Source organism: Meles meles, chromosome 12, assembly GCF_922984935.1.
Source record: "Meles meles chromosome 12, mMelMel3.1 paternal haplotype, whole genome shotgun sequence".
Taxonomy (NCBI): domain Eukaryota; kingdom Metazoa; phylum Chordata; class Mammalia; order Carnivora; family Mustelidae; genus Meles; species Meles meles.
The window spans coordinates 43,170,226-43,192,810 of record NC_060077.1 but is presented as its reverse complement, the minus strand read 5'-3'; the positions used below and the strand labels follow the sequence as shown (position 1 = coordinate 43,192,810).

General features: G+C 37.0%; 1 protein-coding gene across 2 annotated transcripts in view; it reads left to right on the top strand.

The window, feature by feature from the left end:
- SMCHD1 (structural maintenance of chromosomes flexible hinge domain containing 1) overlaps window positions 1-22,585 on the top strand; it is a 152,894-nt gene that overhangs the window by 122,331 nt on the left and 7,978 nt on the right. For both annotated transcript variants that reach the window (XM_046025087.1, XM_046025086.1), the window contains 5 exons: window positions 2,354-2,463; window positions 2,727-2,797; window positions 9,701-9,872; window positions 17,245-17,403; window positions 18,900-19,014. In XM_046025087.1, coding sequence (XP_045881043.1) covers window positions 2,354-2,463; window positions 2,727-2,797; window positions 9,701-9,872; window positions 17,245-17,403; window positions 18,900-19,014 — 627 coding nt within the window. The remainder of the gene's footprint in view (window positions 1-2,353; window positions 2,464-2,726; window positions 2,798-9,700; window positions 9,873-17,244; window positions 17,404-18,899; window positions 19,015-22,585) is intronic.

Sequence of the window (22,585 nt, the reverse complement as noted above, 5' to 3'; positions counted from 1 at the left end):
CAGCAATCGCACTACTGGCATTTACCCTAAAGATATGAATGTAGTGATCCAAAGGGGCATGTGCACCCGAATGTTTATAGCAGCAGTGTCCACAATAGCCAAACTATGGACAGAACCTAGTTGTCCATCAACAGATAAATGGGTAAAGAAGATATGGTCTGTATATACAATGGAATACTATGCAGCCATCAAAAGAAAGGAAATCTTGCCATTTGCAACAACATGGTTGGAACTAGAGGGTATTATGCTGAGCGAAATAAGTCAGTCAGACAAAGATAATTATCATATGATCTCCCTGATATGACGAATTTGAGAGGCAAAGTGGGGGGTTTGGGAGGTAGAGAAGGAAAAAATGGGATGGGATCGAGAGGGAGACAAACTATGAGAGACTCTTAAGCTCACAAAACAAACTGAAGGTTGCCGGGGTGAGGGGAGTAAGGAGAGGGTGGTTAGGTTATGGACATTGGGGAGGGTATGTGCTATAGTGAGTGCTGGGAACTGTCTAAGCCTAATGATTCACAGACCTGTACCCCTGGGGCTAATAATACTATATGTTAATTTTTAAAACTGAGCAGTGAATCAAATTATCTAGATTATTTTTATCTTCATTACAAATGTGTGTACTTCATTAAGGTGGGTATTTCAATGTATTTACTCATATATGCTGGCTGTGTTTTAATTTACCAAGTAAATCTTATTTGTATATAAGTTAACACAGGCACATACAAACCCAAAGCAAATTTTTGGCTTTTACAATAAGAAAGAGATCCGTATCGTTGATGAAATATGAACTCTTTTATTTGGAGTAAGATTATAGATGCTTGTGTTTTTTCCTGTTTATATCCTGGGAAGTAAGCTGTCATCATTTAGGTAGAAAAGGAACTGCCAGTAAGTTGAAATGTAAGAGACTATCTAGTTAGAATGTTTTATTATTTTAATATAAATCCGGTTTCTTTAAGTAATTATTTCCTCATTTACTTTTTAAAATGTTTTTAGGGAATAACCATGCAAACCAATTAGGCATTTTTTATCCAAATTTAAACGAATTTTATGTGTAGTCTGATTTTGACCTTTAAAGATTGAAAGGAAATGGTTAACAAAAAAATAAAATGTAGAACAGTATTAATTGATAATTTTCTCAGATTCTTAAAGCTTTACAGGTGGGTAGGGACTTAAGGAGAATAGGAACTCTAATATATTAAAGAATCTACTGTGTTAGTAAACTAACATATATTTCATTTTGTAATCTAAAAATAGTTTGAGGAAATAACCAGAATTTGAACTCAAATCTTTATGCTTCTAAAGTCTCCCGCCTGCTACTGGTCACTACCCATTTTAAACAACACGGGAAATCCAGTCAGATCATAATTGCTGTGTTCATGAAGAGTAATAATTTTTCCCTTTAGGAGGGCTTCTTTTATCAGTTGAATCCATGAAGCCCAACTTAAATATCTTTGATTTAGGGAAAGTCTGGATTTGGTATTTAGTGCTAATGTTTGCACTAGAAACTAGTTATCCTTTCTGTTCCTGGTATTGTGGCTCTTACTGGGATTGAGTTAACTAGCTCCTGGAGCCACCCTTACCCTCTAGCACCCCTGCTTTCAAGGTGTGGGAAAAGCTCTGCCACGTGGAAGAGAAAGGTTCTGACACACTAGTCGGCCGCCACCTCTTGAAACCCATTGTTGTCTCTAGGCTTCAGTTGTCGTTCTATATTCTGTGGGAAGGGACAGGGAGCCAGAGTACCTCATCTACTTCCCTCACATGGGTCTCTGTGTTGGCCTTGCTTGCCTCTTCTCCTGTCCATGCTAGGGTCACTCTCCACATGAGGTAGTCATTTTATTGGCATCCCCATTTAGGGCCAGCTTTAGAGGCTGCTTTTCTTTATTCCATTGTCAGACTGAACAGCAGTTAGTTTGTATTGATTTTAGTAGAAGAGATAAAACCAGGTAGATATTCTTATATAGTAAATATTCTCATTTTGAAGGGCATAATAGTTAATCATTTAAGAGTGTTACTTATGGATGGGTAATTGATTTAGATGATCACAATAATGATAAACAATATATACATATGTTTTTATATTATGTTTTTTAATTAGAAATATATGTTTGTTTTAGGGGTGCCTGGGTGGCTCAGTGGGTTAAAGCCTCTGCCTTCGGCTCAGGTCATGATCCCAGGGTCCTGAGATCGAGCCCCACATTGGGCTCTCTGCTCAGCAGGAAGCCTGCTTCCTCCTCTCTCTCTGCCTGCCTCTATGCCTACTTGTTATCTCCATCTGTCAAATAAATAAATAAAATCTTAAAAAAAAGTATATATTTGTTTTAATATATTTTTAAAATTTCTTTTCATTCAGACCTCTACCTCATTACCGAAATGGAAGATTGTATTTTAAACCCATTGGAGATCCAGTCTTTGCTCGAGATTTGTTAACATTTCCAGATAATGTAGAACATTGTGAAACAGGTAAAGGAAATTATGATGACTTTCTAATACAGATGTTACACTTACAATCCAAATATACAAATTAGTGGTTATGGAAATTTATGTTCTTATTTATTTTATAAGTTATAGTTTTATTGATATTTTAATCTCTTATTTTTTCTTGTTAGAGAAAATATTGAAATAAAATTCTAATGTTACCATTCTAAGAAAATTTTGTAATATGTTAATATTTTAATATGACCAAAGAAGATGTCATAATTTTAAAAATTTATTGTATTTTTTAGTGTTTGGTATGCTGTTAGGAGACACCATTATTTTGGATAATTTGGATGCTGCCAATCATTATAGAAAAGAGGTCTGTATTTGAATTTTTTTTTATTTTGTAGCTCTAATTTTAATGTGCATTTTTAAAGTTTAACAAGTTCAGGCCCTATTTTGAAATAATTTTATGATAATATTCAGATGACTAACCCTGTCAAAACCAATTTACATCCTACATATTGACAAGCAGTATAAAACTGGGCACAATATGAGAATGAATGGGCCAAGAAAAATTTAAATGAGACATGTTTTTGGGATTTGAAATTATCTAAAACTCCAGGCCAATTGATCTGCTTTTGATGATGTTATTGGGAAAATATTATTCTCAGATAATGTTGTGGAAATGTACTTTGGTGTAACCCTTACTTATTAGTTGTTACAGCTCCTGTGACAAAGTACCACAGCCTAAGCAGCTTAAATAATAGAAATTGATGGCCTCACAGTTCCAGAGCCTTAAAATCCAAATTCAAGGTCTGGGCAGGGTTGACTCTTTGTGAGGGCTATGAGACAAGGATTTGTTCCAGGCCTCTCTCTCTGGATTGTGGATGGGCATCTTCTCCCTGTGTCTGTTCACATGTATGCCTATCCAGATCCCCTTTTTATAAAGATACCACTTGTTAGATTAGGGCCTAACTTCATGACTTCATTTTAATTTGATTACTTCTGTAAAGACACTATCTTTAAATAAGGTCACATTTGGAAGAACTGAGGGGTTAGGACTTCAACATGGGAGTTTTGAGGGACAAAATTTAACCCATAACTACTTTGAAGAGGAGTTTGTGATGTAAGGGTTTCAGTTATCTATTACTACCTAGCAAACACCACAAAAGTTACTGGCTTTAAACGATAACAACATCTTAGTTCTTAGGTCTCTGTGGTTGTCTCCAAGTAGTGTTAGCTAGTTGCACTGTTGGCTAGTTACGCTTGGGATGGTGGGAGCTCCAAAGTGCCTCACTCACACAGCTGGCAGTTGGTACCAGTTACTTTCTAGGAACTCAGCCGAGTCTGGCCAGAGACTCAGACTCAGGGTTACTGTTCTCACACACATCCCCTCCCCAGGGGGCTGTGGTATAGTGCCATTAGGAATTTTTTTTAGAAACTTTTGTCTACCCAAGAGAGTCTAGGAAATAGTGCCTTAAATCTGAGGTCTAAACAAAGAGACATCCTTGACTTCATTTGACATTTTACTGGCTGGGCAGTGGGATTTATCTGAGTTCTGAGGCTCTCCATTTCTTTTTCAAGAACATTTTGGTCACTGAACAGGCTGAAGATGAAACTCACCTTGCACATCCAGACAGAAATATTTCCTCAAAATTATTTTTCTTTCCTTTATTATTATTGATTTCCTTGAAATGAGTTCCCATTTTTGTTTATCTCCCTCTCCTACTGACCAGTTGCTATTGGCTGCTGCCTAGGCACTCAGTTGGAGCTATAAGCTGACCAACTTGGGATCTTTCCATGTGAGTCTCTTCTTGTCACTGCTTAGGCTTTTTCGATGGCATCTAGTTTTTAAGAAGGGGTGTTCCAAGTGGTTAAGACAGAAGCTGCAGGTCTCTCACATCCTAGCCGCGGAAAGTAAATTTCACAGGTCAAAATCTGGCTACCCCAGATCCAAGGAGTATGTGGAGAGGTGGGAATACACTCTCTCTTCCTCATGGGAGAAGGAGCAAAGAATTTGCAGCCATCTCTATACCATCACAAGGTACTGAAATAGTTTATCTTACAGGCACACTCCCACAAGTATGTGAAGATATATGTAAGAATATCAGAGTAGTAAAAGAATTTATAACGGGAAACTTTGGAAATAGTCTTAAATGTTCATCATTTAGGATTGGACAACTCCATTGTCGTAGTTTATACAGTAGAGTTTATGTTACTGTTAAAAAAGAGTGTAATGAATTTCTGTTTCCTAACAAGGAAGGTGTACAAAATATATTTTTTGAAAAGTTTCAAAATTGTGTATAAGATGATGCCTTTAAAAAAAAAATAAGCTTGTGGTGGGGAGGGGACAGGCAATATGGATGAAGAGGAGTGGGAAATGCACACTTTCAGTTATGGACTGACTAAGTCATGAGAATAAAAGACAGAGCATAGGAAATATAGTCACTTATACTATGATAGTTATGTGTGGTAACAGATGTTAGCTACACTTGTGGTGAGCATAGCATAATCTATAGAGATGTGGGATCACTGTGTTGTGGTATACCAGAAACTAATGTAACATTATGTGTAACCTATAAAATTTTTAATCTAAAAATATATGAGTTTATGTACTTTAAACAGACTGGAAAAATATGTTGTATACTGTTGGATATACTAAGGGTTATCACTTCTGTACTACTTATAAAAAAAGAAATCTACTCCAAAAGGGGGGGCCTTTCAGAGGGCTGTTCTAGAGGTTGAATAAAATAATACATATAAAGCATTAAGCAAAGAGCCTGGGATATGGTAAAATTTCAGTAAAGGAACATTATCTTTGTATCTGAGATCCAGGGGTCTTGAATTCTTTAATACACAAGAAGTATTACAATTAATAAGTGTGGTGTTAGGAGCTTGGAATTACTAGGTGATAAACGTGTGGAAAACATAGGCTTACAAATTAACTGAAAATGAGTAAGAATGTTTGTGGTTATGTAAGAGAAGACAAAGACCAGTTTAAAATATGAGTATCTATAAATAGTGTGTTCTAGAATCTTGGATACTTTAGAGATAATATGCTCTCACTTTCTAAATGAGAAACTTTAAGCTCAAAACAAAGAATCTGTACCAAATCACACCAACTTATGGTAGAACTAGAACTGTCAAAGAAGATTTTCTTTGGACCTAGCTAAGAGGAAGAAATAAATGTGCCCTGATTTAGAAGAGCTAAATTAGTGAGATTATTGCAAATAATACACCTAATTGAGGAGTAGTATTTGGCATCTTCATGAGTGTTTCCATGGGAACCTAATAATGGCTATAATGTACTATGCCAGAAAACAGTTGTAGATAGAGAAGCTACTATATTCTGGTAGTGATTAGCATATTTATATGTCCTGAATTATGGAGTAGAAACCATACCCATTAAATGTCATGACAACATGGGATCTGTTAGGAGAGGATGAAAATCTCACTAGTGAAGATAGGATTAACAAATTGAATAATATGTAGAAGATTCTACTTCAGTCAATATTTGAACACTTGACTGAGACACAGTGGATACTATTTACATGTTGAAAATTGGCTCTCCAGTGAATGGGGTGGTGGGAACCTAATCTATAGCTTTTGCCCAAGGTGTAAGTCTTCCTATCACAGCTGATTTCCACCTGCCTATATGCAGCCATTGAATGAGGTGTTAGGGAGAGTAGACTCTCACCGTGGTCCAGTATTCACTGGCTCCAGCACACTATTAGGCACAGTATCAGACACCAAGGGTTATACAGAGATGGACTAGACAACTCAGGAAATTCATGCAGAGATGAACTGAAAGGCTATTTCTGGCTATGTAACAGTAGGATATGGATCTTAATGTCTGCAAAAAGGTAAGGTTTCTAAGTGATGCTCGAACTGAGAGAGGTAAGTAGAACACTAAAGCTGGGTTTTGGTTAGAGAACATTTGTCAAACTAATTGAAATTGAGCATCAGTTTTCATTCCTTTGAGATGCTCAGAAGGTAGGAGACAAAACCCAGGGCTTTAACCAGAGTGGAGAATCTGATAAAAGATCCCTTTCCCAATAAACTGGATCACCCAAAGGGCTAAACTTTAGTGTAAGTTGAACAAAAATCCTGCCATTTCCATTTCAACTCCCAAGTGTCCCTGGAGATTGCAGGAAAATTTCCTCTTTTGAACCTTGGCACTAGGAGGAAAAGGAAAAAAAATCATCAGTATCAATAAATTGGTTTCCTAAAGCATTCATCAATATCAATAAATTGGCCTTTGTTTGCAACCTATATTCATATTACTTGGGTGGTCTGAAAAATTTCAAGGTAAACATTTGTTTTCACATGGTGCTAGACTGGTAGTGTCCTTAGATACCTGATTGGAGGAAACACAGATTATCTGTGAAAAATTCATCTTTATCTTATACTTAAAATAATTTCCATATTGAACAAAAGAGCCAATATTTTTAAGTATGTTTAATGCAATTCAAGAAAAGTATTGAAAATGAGAAAAGACCAAGTTGACTTCAAAAGATAAAATGAGCTTCTAAAACTAGAAAATATACATAAAAAAAATAAGACACTCACTGGGATGGTTAAAAAGCTTAAGAGAGAATTAGTGAATTGGAAGGTAGATCAGAAAAATTGTTCAGACTGCAGCCCAGAGAGAGGGAAAGTAAGAAAAGGCGGAGGTTGAGAGTTCTGAAGGACAGAATGTGAAAATCTCAAATAGAAAATAAAATCTAATCAGATAAGTAGAGTGGAGGGAGAAAAGGATCATAAGGCAGTATCTGAAGAATCTAATAGGTGAAAACTTGTTAGAATTGATGAAAAGACACCAATCCATAGCTTTAAAAAAGAAATGTAGGGGCACCTGGATGGCTCAGTCAGTTAAGTTGCCAGCTCTTGATTTCAGCTCAAGTCATGGTCTCAGGGATCATGGGATCAAGCCTCACATCAGGTTCCACAGTCAGCATGAAGTCAGCTTGAGGATTCTCTCCCTTGGCTCCTCTCCGCCCTTGCTAGATCTTCCACTCTGTCTCTAAAATAAATTAATAAACCTTTTTAAAAAATAAATAAGTAAACAAGAATGTAATAGAGTATATGTGACAAAAGCTGGGACTGTATTTGTTCCTCAGAATTGTGTAGCAAATACTGATTGCTTTCCTTCCTAAGTTTTGAATCAAGTCTTATAATTCCACCAGTTAAGTACTTTTCTAAAGCTTTTCTGAGAAAAGGCTTTTATGGCATCCCTTTGTAACTTTATTTTTGCTAGTGTTGGATATTGTTTTCTCTTCCTGAATACTTCATATTTATACTACTTCAGCCTATTAGCTCCGTAATTTATGCCACCATCTCTTAGTCCCCACAGCAGTTTTGAATAGGTATTTCCCAGACCTGTAGGACTGTTACCCACGCACTGAATTTGCAAAAGCTGTCATTACTTTTTTTGTCCTCTTGAGTGCTTCGAGGGGTAGAACCATAAGATTGAAGGATATTTTGAGAGTTGAAACTATCCATGAGAGTTGAAACTATCCATGAAGGATACTTTGAGAGTTGAAACTATCCATGAAGCTATCCATGAACAGTATCAGCAGAATTGTTGTAGAAGGGAGCCAAACTCCTTTTTATTGGAGGCTTGTAACTCATCTGTTAACAAGAGAATGGACAAGTCAGAAAATAAATTTGAGTATGTATGTTATTTAAGATGATATCAGATGCTTAAAAACATTGCCTGAGTCCTGATAAATGGATAGTACATGACTCCACTTTGTATTTTTAATGTTCACTTTTAAAAAACATAAATCCAAAACAAAACTAAGATGTGATTGTTTGTAGAAAAACAAAATTATAGTAAAACAAGATTGATTTCACCAAAGAGTTCACCACAGATTTTCTTCAAATAGGCATCTTATTGCATTTCAATTTTCTTTTTAAGATTTTTTTATTTTTAAGTAATCTCTGCACCCAACATGGGGCTCAAATTTCAAACTGCAAGATCAGGAGTCCCATGCTTTACTGACTGAGCCAGCCAGGAACCCCTTTATTTAAATTTTTTAAAAAGTATCCACTTCAGTGGGAAAACATTTGTAAAGTACCTTGAAATTATATTAAAATAATAAATACTAGTCATGATTTCATATTATTTTTTCATTTACTACTATTTTTCATTTTTAAAAATCAAATTTAATATTTTTATTTTTATAATTCAGAGACTTACCCCAGTATTAGATTGAATTAGGTATTTTTACATATTACTAAATTACGTTCTTCAATCATTTCTTAAAGTATATGTTCTGTTTCATTGTGTGGATGTATCCTAATTTATATAACATGTTGAGACATGCAACATTCATATCTTTTATTAAAACAATGAGTGCACATTGTTCACATCTGTGATTTTCCTTCAGAATAAATTCTTAGAAGTGAATTGCTGGGTCATGCAAAATGTTAAGCTTTTTAGTACTTAACTACATTTCCTTTGAGATGTGCTGTCCCAGAAAAGATTAGTACAAGAAGCCCTTTCTCCCTAGGTCTCCCAACATTCAGTGTGGTGTAAATTAACAGTTTGAGTAATGATAAGATCTTACTTGAATTCCACTTCTCTCATTTTACATTTTATTTTTGTCTATTTCCTAAGCCTTTTTTGGAAGACCATTCTTAAAGATCATGAAATACTAAATCCAATGTCTTTCTTTTATTCTCTGACTTCTCTGAAGCATCTAATTCTTCACTGACCCTTCCTACTTCCCATTCCATGACTTAGGCTTTACTACATAATTCTAGTCCTCCCAACTATGATGTTACTAGCTCTTTTTTCTTCCCATAGTTGAAATTATAGTATTATCCTCGAAAGATTCAGCCCTGTACTTTTCCATCTGTCTTCTTTAGGCTCATATTCTCTATCTGCTCTCCTTTGGTCATCTGGAAAACTTTTATCTATCTAATAGAAGGAAACTGAGGAATGATACTGCCTTGATACTGCCTGATTTTCAGAGCAGGCAGCTCTTTGGCTTCTCTCTTCCTTCGTCTTACCAATTAAGCCATCAGTTTGACTGTTTCCATTTGCATTGTCACTATTCCAGTTTAGGCTGACACTTAAGAAGTAATCTAATTCATCTTGCTGCCTCTGGGTTTTTACCCCAGTTCATCTTATATTTTCACTAGCTTATTTTTTAACATACTAGCATGATCGTGTCATTTCTAACCTCAGAACCCTTAAGTGATTTCCCCTTTCTTAAAACAACTGAAATACATTTTATAGGCTCACTAATTAATATTCATTTGCTTACAATAGGTTGTTAAAATTACACACTGTCCTACACTGCTCACCAGAGATGGAGATCGCATTCGAAGTAACGGAAAGTTTGGGGGCCTTCAGAATAAAGCTCCTCCAATGGATAAACTTCGGGGAATGGTATTTGGAGCTCCAATACCAAAACAGTGCCTGGTCTTAGGGGAACAAATAGGTAGGTTGAATAACTAATTAAATAAAATTTCTCATTTGATTTCAGTCCTTTGTCTGGGGCTTGTATATTGATACTCTAACATGAAAAATTAACCAGTAAAAATATGAATATAATGTTTTTGTCCAATACTTTGAACTCTCTTGTATCGGTAGTTTGGGATTATATAGAAGTAGGTTTTCCTTCTTTTTTATTCTTCTTATCTTGAAATAAAATACTGTCCTTATCGAATGGGTTAGTATTTCATCACATCATCATACTTCTTTTTATATTAAAATTGGTAGCTGTCTAGATTACAACTAAGAACTTTAATTGTAGAGTGCATGACATGTGACTCCCTCCCCCAATTTCCCTTCTGCAGGCCTGTCCCCTTGTTTCTAGGCAGCCAGTGTAATTGCCTCTACATCTATGCTCTGAAGTGCAGATACCTTATAGTAGGTCCCCTATAGGCTATAACTTAGAGTCTGCTCTTACTTTTATATAGTTCTAATATGCTTGGGTATCTACTTTTGTAGCAAGAAAGTAGTTTGTCATTGTTAACTTTAAAAAATTCTTGACTACTCTAATAAGCACCTCTTAAAAGTGGAATCATAAAGTATTTGTCCTCTTGTGACTGGCTTATTTCACTGAGCATAATGGCTCCCAGGTGCATCCATGTTGTAGCATATGTCAGAATTTCCTTTCTTTTTAGGCTGAATAATATTCTCTTGTATCTGTCTACCTTGTTTTCTTAACTTTAGAATATACATATAGAAAAGTGTACACTTCATAAACACACAGCTTGGTAGATTTTCACAAAATGAGTGCTGCCCCTGTATTAAGGTATAACATGATCGATCCTGCAGAAAGTCTCTCATGCACTCTTCCTGTCCCTGCCCAATCCCCTCTTGAAAGAGTAACAACTTCCTTGACTTAAAACAGCATGTCTGTTTTCATACCTTATGTAAATGGAATCATGCAATGCATACTTTTTTGTGTATCTTTGTTCATGCAACACTCTGTTAGTGATTGTTTATTTTCATGGCAGGATAATATTCCATCATATCAATATACTGTAGTTTATTTCTTTTTCCTGCTGTTAAGGAACTTGGATTGTGTTCAGCTTGGAATTATTACTTCAGCCACCGGCAATATTTTAAGTTCATAGTTGGGAAAGATGTGGGAGGGTTGTTTTGTGTTCTTTTATGATATGGTCAGTCGGGTGCAGGTGTAAGAGGAGACCCAGGAGAGAGGCTCAGAAAAACAAAATGTAGTATACTCATAGGTCTTAGAGACAGGGGGCACACTATGCCACTCACAACCACATGGAAAAAAGCACAAATGTGGTGAGGAGGCAAAAAAAAAAAAAAAGAGCAAGGAAGGTGCTTAGGCCACAGCCTTTATTGAGGTTTCCATAGGACAAGAAAGGCATGACAGGGCAAATGGCTTAGGATTGACTAGTTTGAATAATTTCAGTGGGCGATGGGCTGTAGGTATGGTCTCTAGGCAAAGGATGACGATTAAGGCAAAGGAATACTGCTTTTTGGGGTGCGCAAGCCAGATAGAAGTGGTTTGGTTCTGGATTGGTTAGTTTGCATGCTAGCTAATTGGCTAGCTCCATAAGGGCCAGCCTTTACCCAGCCAGAAAGGTTTTAAGATGTCAAAACATCATAATACACAGAAAATTAAAATTGTACATGACATAAAGGCTCATACTTCTGCTTATGATGTCAGTGAGTGCATGCAAAAATCTTCTCTGTGGACAATAAGTGAACATCTAAACAAACTGTAAAAAGTAAAAAGAGAAACACAATTCACTCAGGGCTAGTGAATCAACATAAAAAGCTTCAACCCATATCAGTTGAGCACTACAGTTTATGGCAGTGGTTCCCAAGCAAAAGAATTACCTGTGGAACTTTAAAAATGCACAGCTGTCAACTGACAATTTGCAGTTTCCCTGGGCATCTGAATGTTAGTATAACAGTGTGAAGCATTATCTATAGGTTTTGGGAAGAAAACATTTAATCAAAGATTTTTGTGCCCTTGTTGGGTTATCAAATATGTAAAGTTAAAAAATAATGCAAGGATTTGAAATATAACAGTTACATGTCCTTCTTGGTAGATATCTTAAAAAATATGCTGTACATGCAGACTAATGAATCAGCATTAAGAGCTCATTTATTAGGGGCGCCTGGATGGCTCTGTCAGTTGAGCATCCAACTCTTGATATCTACTCACGTCATGATCTTAGGGTCCTGAGATTGAACCCCTAAATTGGGCTCTGTACTCATCAGGGAGTATGCTCGGGATTCTTTCCCTCTGACTCTCCCCAGCATATGCGCATTCTCTCTTACTCTCTCAAATAAATACATCTTTTTTAAAAAACCTCAAATACTAAACAAATGATTTAAAAAATCAAATGAGATCATTCAAGATTATTGATATGTATAAAATGCTTTTGGTTGTAAGCAATAGCAACTAGCCCTGAGTGACCACTTTAAGCAAAACAGGAATGTACTGGCAGGAAACTGGAAGAAATCACTGATTCAAAGATTGGAAACAACCAAAACAAAATCAAGGATGACTTTGTGACATTCAGCAACCTTGAGTTCCTTGCACCTAGACTTCAGTTTGCACTTTTTAACATGCTCAGACTGTACAACTCCTGGGAGAGGGAAATTCCCTCCTTAATCAGTTGGCCATAGTAAAGATCAGATAGAAGAGAGCTTTGAGAAACGTTTCTTGTATATTGTGGGATGGTTTGCCAAGAAAAAGCAATTTTAAGCTAGACTGTCACCACAAAAATTGTCTACTAGTGTCTTCTAAGTAATTATTTCTATAGTGTTTTGCATTATAGTATTTGATATGAGGTATGAGCAAATAAATCAGAGCATATGATGAAAAAATGAGTGTATACATACAGACAAGACTTTTTTTTTAACTCAAATGAATATTGAAAATAGCACTGTTTTTCAGGCTAAACATTAGAAATGTTAAATGCTTTAATTGAATTTAGAATCTGGGAAATGCCTGTTACAATGTTGAAGATGGTTAGAACATACACATGCAAATATCTTATATGTTAAAAATTAAACCTGTGAACTTTGGGAAATGAAAAATAAAGTAAGGTGGGATACCTGGGTGTCTTAGTCGTTAAGCATCTGCCTTTGGCTCAGGTCGTGATCCCAGGGTCCTGGAATTGAGCCCCTTGTCAGGCTCCATGCTCAGTGGGAAGCCTGCTTCTCCCTCTCCCACTGCTCCTGCTTGTGTTCCCTCTGCTGTGTCTCTCTCTGTCAAATAAATAAAATCTTAAAAAAAAAAAAAAAAAAGCGGGGGATAGACCTAGTGATTTTTCCCCCAATCATACTTTTTTTTTTTTAAAGATTTTATTTATTTATTTGACAGAGAGAGATCACAAGTAGGCAGAGAGGCAGGCAGAGAGAGAGAGAGAGAGGAGGAAGCAGGCTCCCTGCCGAGCAGAGAGCCCGACCCTGAGATCATGACCTGAGCCGAAGGCAGAGGCTTAAACCACTGAGCCACCCAGGCGCCCGGCCCCAATCATACTTTTCTATATTATTCCAAGTTTTTTATAGAGATCTTATATAGAAATACTTCTTAACAAAAAGTATTAAAATAACTCTGGGCATTGTAGAAGCCAAGATATGAAAGAAGAAAGAGTTGTTAATAGCAACTGAAGAAAGGAAAATCCTTTTAAAATAACCAGTAATTAGTTAATATATAGCTTATTACTGTGACATCATCAAACTCATTAATACTTTTATTATGTCCATATATTCCAAATATGTATTATATGTGTGGCCAGCTTAGAGATTATTATACCATGCTTAATTCATTCTGCTTAACCTCTCAGTTATTACTATCCATTTATTTTGTTGCTGTTGTTTTAAGTAAAACCATTCTTAATGTTGTTAGAGGTAGTGACCAAGATTATTTAATTGCTGTAGCTTTCAGGGTAAGGATATTTTGGTTTGTTCTGTTACGGAAATAAATAAAGCATTAACAGTGAACTCCCACGGACCTATCATCTGGCTACTCTTACTTCATTCATAATCCTCTTACCTCACAACTCGCCTCTGGCCTCCTCTCCCCAGGTCAGTTATTTTGGAATAAATCAGGGGTCCTAATATATTTTCCCTTTTGTCTTCCTTGTCATCATAAGTGCTTATTGGTAAGCATTAATGCCTAATTTTTGCCGAATAAAATTCCAAGAATCATGTAGAACAGAAAAGTTTGGGGCTCCTGGGTGGCTCAGTGGGTTAAGCCTCTACCTTCAGCTCCCGTCATGATCTCAGGGTCCTGGGATTAAGCCCCGCGTCAGGCTTTCTGCTCAAGAGGGAGCCTGCTTCACCCCCACCCCCGCCTGCCTCTCTGCCTACTTGTGATCTCTGTCTGTCAAATTAATAAATAAAATCTAAAAACAAAAAAAAAGTTGAAAAGACCTAAATATTTAGTAAAGTCTGCATACCCATCTAACTGTTTGAATCTTCTAGTAGTAAAAAAGTTGCTTCTGCCTCCTAAGCAAACCTTAAATACTGCCTAATACCAGCCCTTCAGATTTCTTTCAATTCTTTCATATTATTTTTAGCAGCTTTGCTTACATCATCATTTGTCAGTATACAAATATGTATCATACAGAAATTAATACATTGTATTTTGAGCTTTCTTCCCTTTCTATGAATTAATTTTTTTAAGTATTTTTCTGTTTTCACAGTAAAGCTTCATGTTTTTTCCCCAGGTAATTTTCAGGCAACATATAAATGTTGTTTGAAATCCAAAATCGTTTACAGATAAAATTAATTGTGAATTTTTAATTTTCTCTTTGGGAAAATTCTATTGAATGAGTTAGGAAAGACTTTTATAGACACCATGGAAAATAGAAGTTACATTTCATGTACAAAAAATTGGGGGTTGGGGCGCCTGGGTGGCTCAGTGGGTTAAAGCCTCTGCTTTCGGCTCAGGTCATGATCCCAGGGTCCTGGGATCGAGCCCCGCATCGGGCTCTCTGCTCAGCAGGGAGCCTGCTTCCCTCCTCTCTCTCTCTCTCTGTCTGCCTCTCTGTCTACTTGTGAGCTCTCTCTGTCAAATAAATAAATAAAATCTTAAAAAAAAAAAAAATTGGGGGTTAATAGGGCATATTAAGTTAGGCTGCGAAAGGGTGCCTGGCTGGCTCAGTTGGTTGATGCAAGTTTTAATTTCAGAGTCTTGAGTTTGAGCCCCACTTTGGGCATAGAGAGTACTTTAAAAAAAAACTGCTACTGTCTATCTTATGTATAAAATATGAACCTACTCTTAGTGCTGCATTTAATGAGAAATATTTAATATTCCATCTTTCTGCTTATAAATAACAGGACCACTGTCTATTAAAGAGCTTGAATATACTAATTTCTTGAGTATTTAAAGGTGGAAGAACCTTGTATCTAACTTATTAAGAAACAGGATATCAGACTCAGCACTATAGAGAACGAACTGATGGTTACCAGAGGGGAAGGGAGTTGGCAGATGGATTAAATAGTGATGGGAATTAAGGAATGCACTTGGGATGAGCATTGGTGTTGTCTATAAGGGTTGAATTACTATATTGTACACCCAGAACTAGTATTACACTGTATGTTAACTGGAATTTAAATAAAAACTTTTTTTAAAAATAGGCTATCTAGCCCTAATTGCCTAACGTTTTGTGTGTTACCTTCTGAAGAAGGACAGCATCACTGTTACAGAGGTCTGGATATAATTTCTTTTTTTTTTTTTTTAAAGATTTTATTTATTTATTTGACAGAGAGATCACAAGTAGGCAGAGAGGCAGGCAGAGAGAGAGGAGGAAGCAGGCTCCCCACGGAGCAGAGAGCCCGACGTGGGGCTCGATCCCAGGACCCTGAGATCATGACCTGAGCTGAAGGCAGCGGCTTAATCCACTGAGCCACCCAGGCGCCCCTGGATATAATTTCTTAACTCATTCACACACAAAATAAGTATTGTTTTGCAGTGTTTTACTATGTAAAGAATGCACTTCACTATGTAAAGAATAAACTATATTCTTAGCTTAAACTATAAACATAAAGTAAGAAAACAATACGTTACTGTGAAATTAGAAGTACCACATCAAAAAAAAAAATTAAAAAATTAAAAAAAAAAAAGAAGTACCACATCAGACAAGAAAACTAACTTTTTTTTTTAACCTTTAAAAGTTCTCAAAGAGTTATAAAGAATTAAGGAACATAAGGACCTTGTCATTGCTCAGTTACATGTAGAATTTGTATTTAAATATATGAATATATTCATGAGCATACTCACAGATGTATGTGAGTGTGTATTTATTTTCGCTCATCAGAATGCTAGTTCTCTTACTGACCCTTAAAAACTATAGATTTCATCTTATATTTCATGTTATATCTAATATACGCAGACTTTTAAATAATTCCTTCCACAGTTTGATATGTAAGCTAGTGTATACATTAAATATTTGGTGTTAGTATGTCCTTTTCCATGCATATTGATCATCTTTTTGTGTGACCAGAGTGTCAAAGAGCCAAATAATAAAATTTGAGGCTTTGTGAGCCAGGAGGTAAAATTATGAGGGTATTTATACATTTAGAATGTAACCATTTAAAACTGTATAAAGCATTCTTGTCCATTGACTAGTTTGCTGACCCCTGAATTAGAGTACAGCCACTGCATTTAATATTTAGTGTCTAATCAAACAGGCAAAAAAATGGCCTCAGACCTGAATGCTATAATACATTTTTAGACATTGTAATTTATAGAAAGTTAAGCTTTTTGAAAATTAAGTATTTTATTTTTGAAAGCTTTGTTTAAGGTAATGGTCATATCTGCTGGAAGTAGTGATTTTTGAGAAATACTATATTTTTTAAAAGTTTTTTAAGTCATCTCCGTGCCCAGTACAGGGCTCAAACTCATGGCCCTGAGATCAAGAGTCACATGCTCCACCAACTGAACTGAACCACATGCCTCTAGCGGTGCTGTATTTAATGTATTTGCCACCCTCCTCAACTTGTCTGTATGGAATTACATTGAATAATGAATATCAAACAGAATGTAAACATTGACTGAGAGAGTGATCCAATTCACAGAGCGCTTTTACATAGAAAGCTCTTTCCTGACACAGAAATGTATTAAAGTCAAGCAGTTGAAAAAAATTAAAATTTAGAAAGCACTGATTTTGTGCTGGGATCTAAGCAGCATTTTTATTTTGTCTGTTTACACTGAACAAAGTCTTGTGGCTTTAAAAGTAGTTCCCACATGTTACTATAACATAATACCCAGTGTTGCTAATTCTTCTTTCCTTAAACACTGACATACAGTATCAGTATGATACAATATCGGTCATTTTAATCAGACATCTTTGGTTTCTTTGCAGATCTTCTTCAACAGTATCGTACTGCTGTGAACAAATTGAACAGTGTGATAGAGGACCTTAACCGTCAGTTAGAGTACCTTCACACTCCTGATATGAAGAAGAAAAAACAAGAACTTGATGAACAAGAGAAAAATCTGAAACTAATTGAACAGAAACTAGGTTTGTTCTTGCTTTTTGTTACTTCTGTTTTCTCTTCATGAAGACAAATATTTATGATTAGAGTTGAACTCCAAGAAGAAAGAATGTGAATGATCCATGACTTAAGTTGACACTCTTGTCCTCCAAGCCATCTTTTTCTTTTTTTAAGTCTTTTTTTTTTTTTTAATTTTTTTTTTTAATTTTATTTATTTGTCAGAGAGAAGGAGAGAGAGAGAGAGAGCACACAGGCAGGCAGAGGTGGAGAGAGAAGCAGGCTCCCTGCCGAGCAAGGAGACCATGCGGGACTCGATCCCAGGACCCTGGGATCATGACCCAAGCCGAAGGCAGTGGCTTAACCCACTGAGCCACCCAGGCGTCCCGAGTCTTTTTTTTTTTAAGATTTTATTTATTTATTTGACAGAGATCACAAGTAGGCAGAGAGGCAGGCAGAGACAGAGAGAGAGGAGGAAGCAGGCTCCCCACCGAGCAGAGAGCCTGATGTGGGACCTGATCCCAGGACCCTGAGATCATGACCTGAGCCAAAGACAGAGGCTTAGCCCACTGAGCCAGCCAGGCACCCACCTCCAAGCCATCTGATAAGCAGTTGTAGGCTTTTCTCTTGGCAGGAGTAGTAGGAAGCATTCTCAATATTATTAATTTGTTTTCTGTAAATTAAGGTAGATTTCCTTTTCTTGTAATAATCTCAGTCTTTTATTTATTTATTTTTTCTGAGTCACCATACAATACATCATTAGTTTTTGATGTAGTGTTCCATGATTCATTGTTTGCATATAACACCCAGTGCCCCGTGCAATCCGTGCACTCCTTAATACCCACCATCAGGCTAACCCATCACCCTATCCCACTCCAAAACCCATCATTTGTTTCTGGGAGTCCACAGTCTCTCATGTTTGTCCCCTACTCCAATTTCTCCCCCTTCATTTTTCTCTTCTCCTAATGTCCTCCATGCTATTACTTATGTTCCACAAATAAGTGAAACTATATGATAATTGACTTCCTCTGTTTGACTTATTTCACTTAGCATCCAAGAACTTCTCAAACTCAACACCCAAAAATCAGATAAGTCAAAAAATGGGCAGAAGACATGAGCAGACACTTCTTCAAAGAAGACATAAAAATGGCTAACAGACACATGAAAAAGTGTTCATCAGTAGCCATCAGGGAAATTCAAATCAAAACCACATTGAGATACCAACTTACACCAGAGATAGAATGGCAAAAATTGACAAGGCAAGAAACAAATGTTGGAGAAGTTGTGGAGAAGGGGGAACTTTCTTACACTGTTGGTGGGAATGCAAGTTGGTGCAGCCACTTTGGAAAACAGTGTGGAAGTTCCTCAAAAAATTAAAAATAGAACTACCCTATGACCCAGCAATTGTACTACTAGGTATTTACCCCAAATATACAGATGTAGTGAAAAGAAGGGCCAGGTGCACCCCAATGTTCATAATCCCAGTCTTTTAAGAGGTCATTTTTTACATTTTCTGTCTTTACAGGTATGACTCCCACACGTAAGTGTAATGACTCATTGCGTCATCCAACAAAGGTTGAAATGACAGATTGTCCAATTCCTCCTAAAAGAATGAGAAGAGAAGCTTCCAGACAAAATAGGTGAGTTTATTGTAACGTGAGAGTTATCATAGCTCTTGAGTCATCATACTTAAAAAACAGCATGCAGGTGCCTGGGTGGTTTGGTCAGTTGAGCATCTGACTCTTGATTTCTGCCTGGATTGTGATACCATGTTCGTGGGATTGAGCCCCAGGTCAGGCTCCACACTGAATGTGGAGCCTATTTGGGATTCTCTCTCCTTCTCCCTCTGCTCCTCCCCTTTCACACTCACTCTCTCTTTCTCTCTCTTTGTCTCTCTAAAAAAATGATAAACTTCTTAAAAAAATAAAAATAAAAGCCAGCATGAATTTATTTCTGATTTCCCCCTTGAGCCAGAATTAGGTTTTTTTTTTGTTTTATTTTGTTTGAAAAAACTAAGTGATGAATAATGAAAATAAAACATAATTATTCTTCTAGGCTATACCAGTTTTCTAAATGATTTTTGCTAATTATTTGGAAATGTTTATCATTTATGTTTTGTTTAAAATCAGTGTTAAGATTTAAGTTGCTTTTCTGTTGTTTGGCTTACCTTGCAAATACACCACATTCTGCTTCATAAGATCAGCAGCTTGCTAAGTTAGAATATACAAAACCATTTGTATGTTATTTATTTTAAAATATAATAGTTGGTTTAGAAAATCAGATACCATTTACATAGCACACCAAACTCCCAGCAAAGTTATCTATAGCCTAACTCAATTTTAAGAAAACTGTCTTTTGGTGTTGCCTGGGTGGCTCAGTTGGTTAAGTGTCTGCCTTTAGCTCGGGTAATGATCCCGGAGTCCCAGGATTCCTGGGATCAAGCTTCCCATCAGGCTTCTCGCTCAGAGGGGAGTCTGCTTCTCCCTCTGACCACCGTGTCCCTCATGCTCTGTCTCTCTCTCAATAAATAAAATCTTTTAAAAAAACAAACCACAAAAATTGCCCTTTCTAGATTAGATGTTAGTAAGGCCACCCTATAGGAGGATACCATGGTACTGGGGTTTCTTGTACATTATTTCCAAAGGTTTAAATATGGACTCTGCCAGAAAAAGTGTCTCATATTGACCTTCGAGGAGTTTCTTTGAGACTGTGGTATTTGAATTGGTATCCCATGCCCTATCCATCTACATATTCTACATTTATTCAATAATTACTTGAATGCTTATTTTGTGTTATGTATTGCTGGGTGAGTAAAAGTGGCATGGTTCTTTCCTCCTCATGGAGCTCTACAATACTGTGCAGAAGGATAATTCCAAAAAGTAAATATTTTTCTGTGTACAATAAAGTTCTATGAAAGAAAAAAAGAATGAAATGATATAAAATGGTGGGGAAACTATATTGGTTGTCAGGAAAGATGCATTTTAGCAGAGAACTGAAGGGTGAAAAGCTACCAGTCACAAAGGGATTGGTTTCAGTCAGAGGGAAAAAAATAAATATGGAAGTTCTGAGAAAGAAGCGAGTACAGCATGTTTGAGGAACTGAAAAGATGCTTGTGTGGCTTAGACATGGGAAGGGAGAGAAGCAAGAGTATTTGGAGAGGTAAGCAGAAGCCATTATCTGCATTCCCAAAAGAGAAATCTGTGTTGCAAAAAATCATGAGGTGAAATTCTTTATGTCACTGATATCTCTTGAATACTGAATATTGTATACAAGTGGGGGGGGGTATCTTGGAATAGCTGCCTTTAAAGTAACTTAAGGAGGAGAGCTACTGAAATGATAATGAGGTTATAAGAATGTAGTAGTTATCAATATGAGAGAGGTATTTCCCACATGGGTATATGAATGATGTGTGTTTTTTATGGGTACACAATGCATAGAAATTATTAAGCTGACCACTGAAAGTATGTTGGGGCAGTGTGGCATCAGAAAGAATCTTTGGAATGGATTTAAACACCTATAATTTTTACAAATCATGAGTTCAGAATGATGCAGAAGAATCCTCACTGATGATCATTGGCAATTGCTTATGCACCGACTCATTATTATAAAAATTGATATATCCATATAGTAAAGACATCTTTTTTTTTTTTTAAGATGTATTTCTTTCAGAGGAAGTGGGTCGGGTTTGGGGGTGGGCAGAAGGAAAGAAACTATCTTAAGTAGACTCTGTGCTGAGCAGAGTTCATGCAGGGCTCAGTCTCAACTCCCCGAGATCATGCCTGACCTGAAACCAAGAGTCAGACATGTAACTGACTGCACCACCCAGGCACCGCCTTTTTTTTTTTTTTAAAGGTGTGTTCTTACTTAAATGAACTGTTTTTCAGGATAACCAAATAATTGAAGAAAGTTCTTTTTTGTGTGCATGTGTGGAAGCATAAGGGTAGTATTTAGTGATTCATGAGTTGCATGTAACATCCAGTCCTCATTACGTCAAGTGCCCTTCTTAATGCCCATCATCCAGTTACCCCATCCCGCCACCCACCTCCACTCCAGCAACCCTCAGTTTGTTCCCTGTAGTTTTGGTGGGGTTTTTTTTTGTTGTTGTTGTTTTTTAAAGATTTTATTTATTTATTTGACAGACAGAGATCACCAGCAGGTAGAGAGAGAGGAGGAAGCAGGCTCCCCGCTGAGCAGAGAGCCCGATGCGGGGCTTGATCCCAGGACCCTGAGATCATGACCTGAGCCGAAGGCAGAGGCTTAACCCACTGAGCCACCCAGGCGCCCCAGTTTTGTTTTGTTTTGTTTTTAAGATTTCACTTATTTACAAGAGTGAACGCAGAGGGCGAGGAAGAAGCAAACTCCTTGCTGAGCAAGGAACCTGATGCGGGACTTGATCCTAGAACCCTGGTATCATGACCTGAACCAAAGGCAGTCGCTTAACTGACTGAGCCACCCAGCACCCCGTTCCCTGTGGTTAAGAGTCTATTATGGTTTTCCTCACTCTTGTTGTTTTTGTCTTACTTTTCCTTGAAGACTTTTTCTTTCTTTCTTTTTTTTTTTTTTTTTTTTTTTAAGATTTTGTTTGTCAGAAAGTGCACAAGCAGGGAGAGTGGCAGGCAGGGGGACAGGCAGGCTCCCTGCTGAGCAAGTAGCCTTCCAGGACCCTAGGATCATGACCTGAGCTGAAGGCAGACACTTAACTGACACCCAGGTATCCCAAGAAAGTTCTTTAAAGAAGTTCTTCTTTAGGGGCGCCTGGGTGGCTCAGTGGATTAAGCCGCTGCCTTCGGCTCAGGTCATGATCTCAGGGTCCTGAGATCGAGCCCCGCATCGGGCTCTCTGCTCGGCAGGGAGCCTGCTTCCCTCTCACTCTCTCTGCTTGCCTCTCTGCCTACTTGTGATCTCTCTCTGTCAAATAAATAAATAAATAAAATCTTTAAAAAATAAAAAAATAAAAATTCTTTATAGAATTTTTTCTATAAAAAAATTGGGTGGCTCAGTCCATTAGGTGTCTGCCTTCAGCTCAGGTCATGATACCAGGGTCCTGGAATTGAACCCCGCATTGGGCTCCCTGCTCAGTAAGGAACCTCCTTCTCCCTCTCCCTCTGCTTGCTGCTCCCTCTACTTATCCTTGCTTTCTGCCAAATAAATAAATAAAATCTTAAAAAAAAGTTCTTTATATAAAGAATGAAGTGTAAGAGGCATGATAAA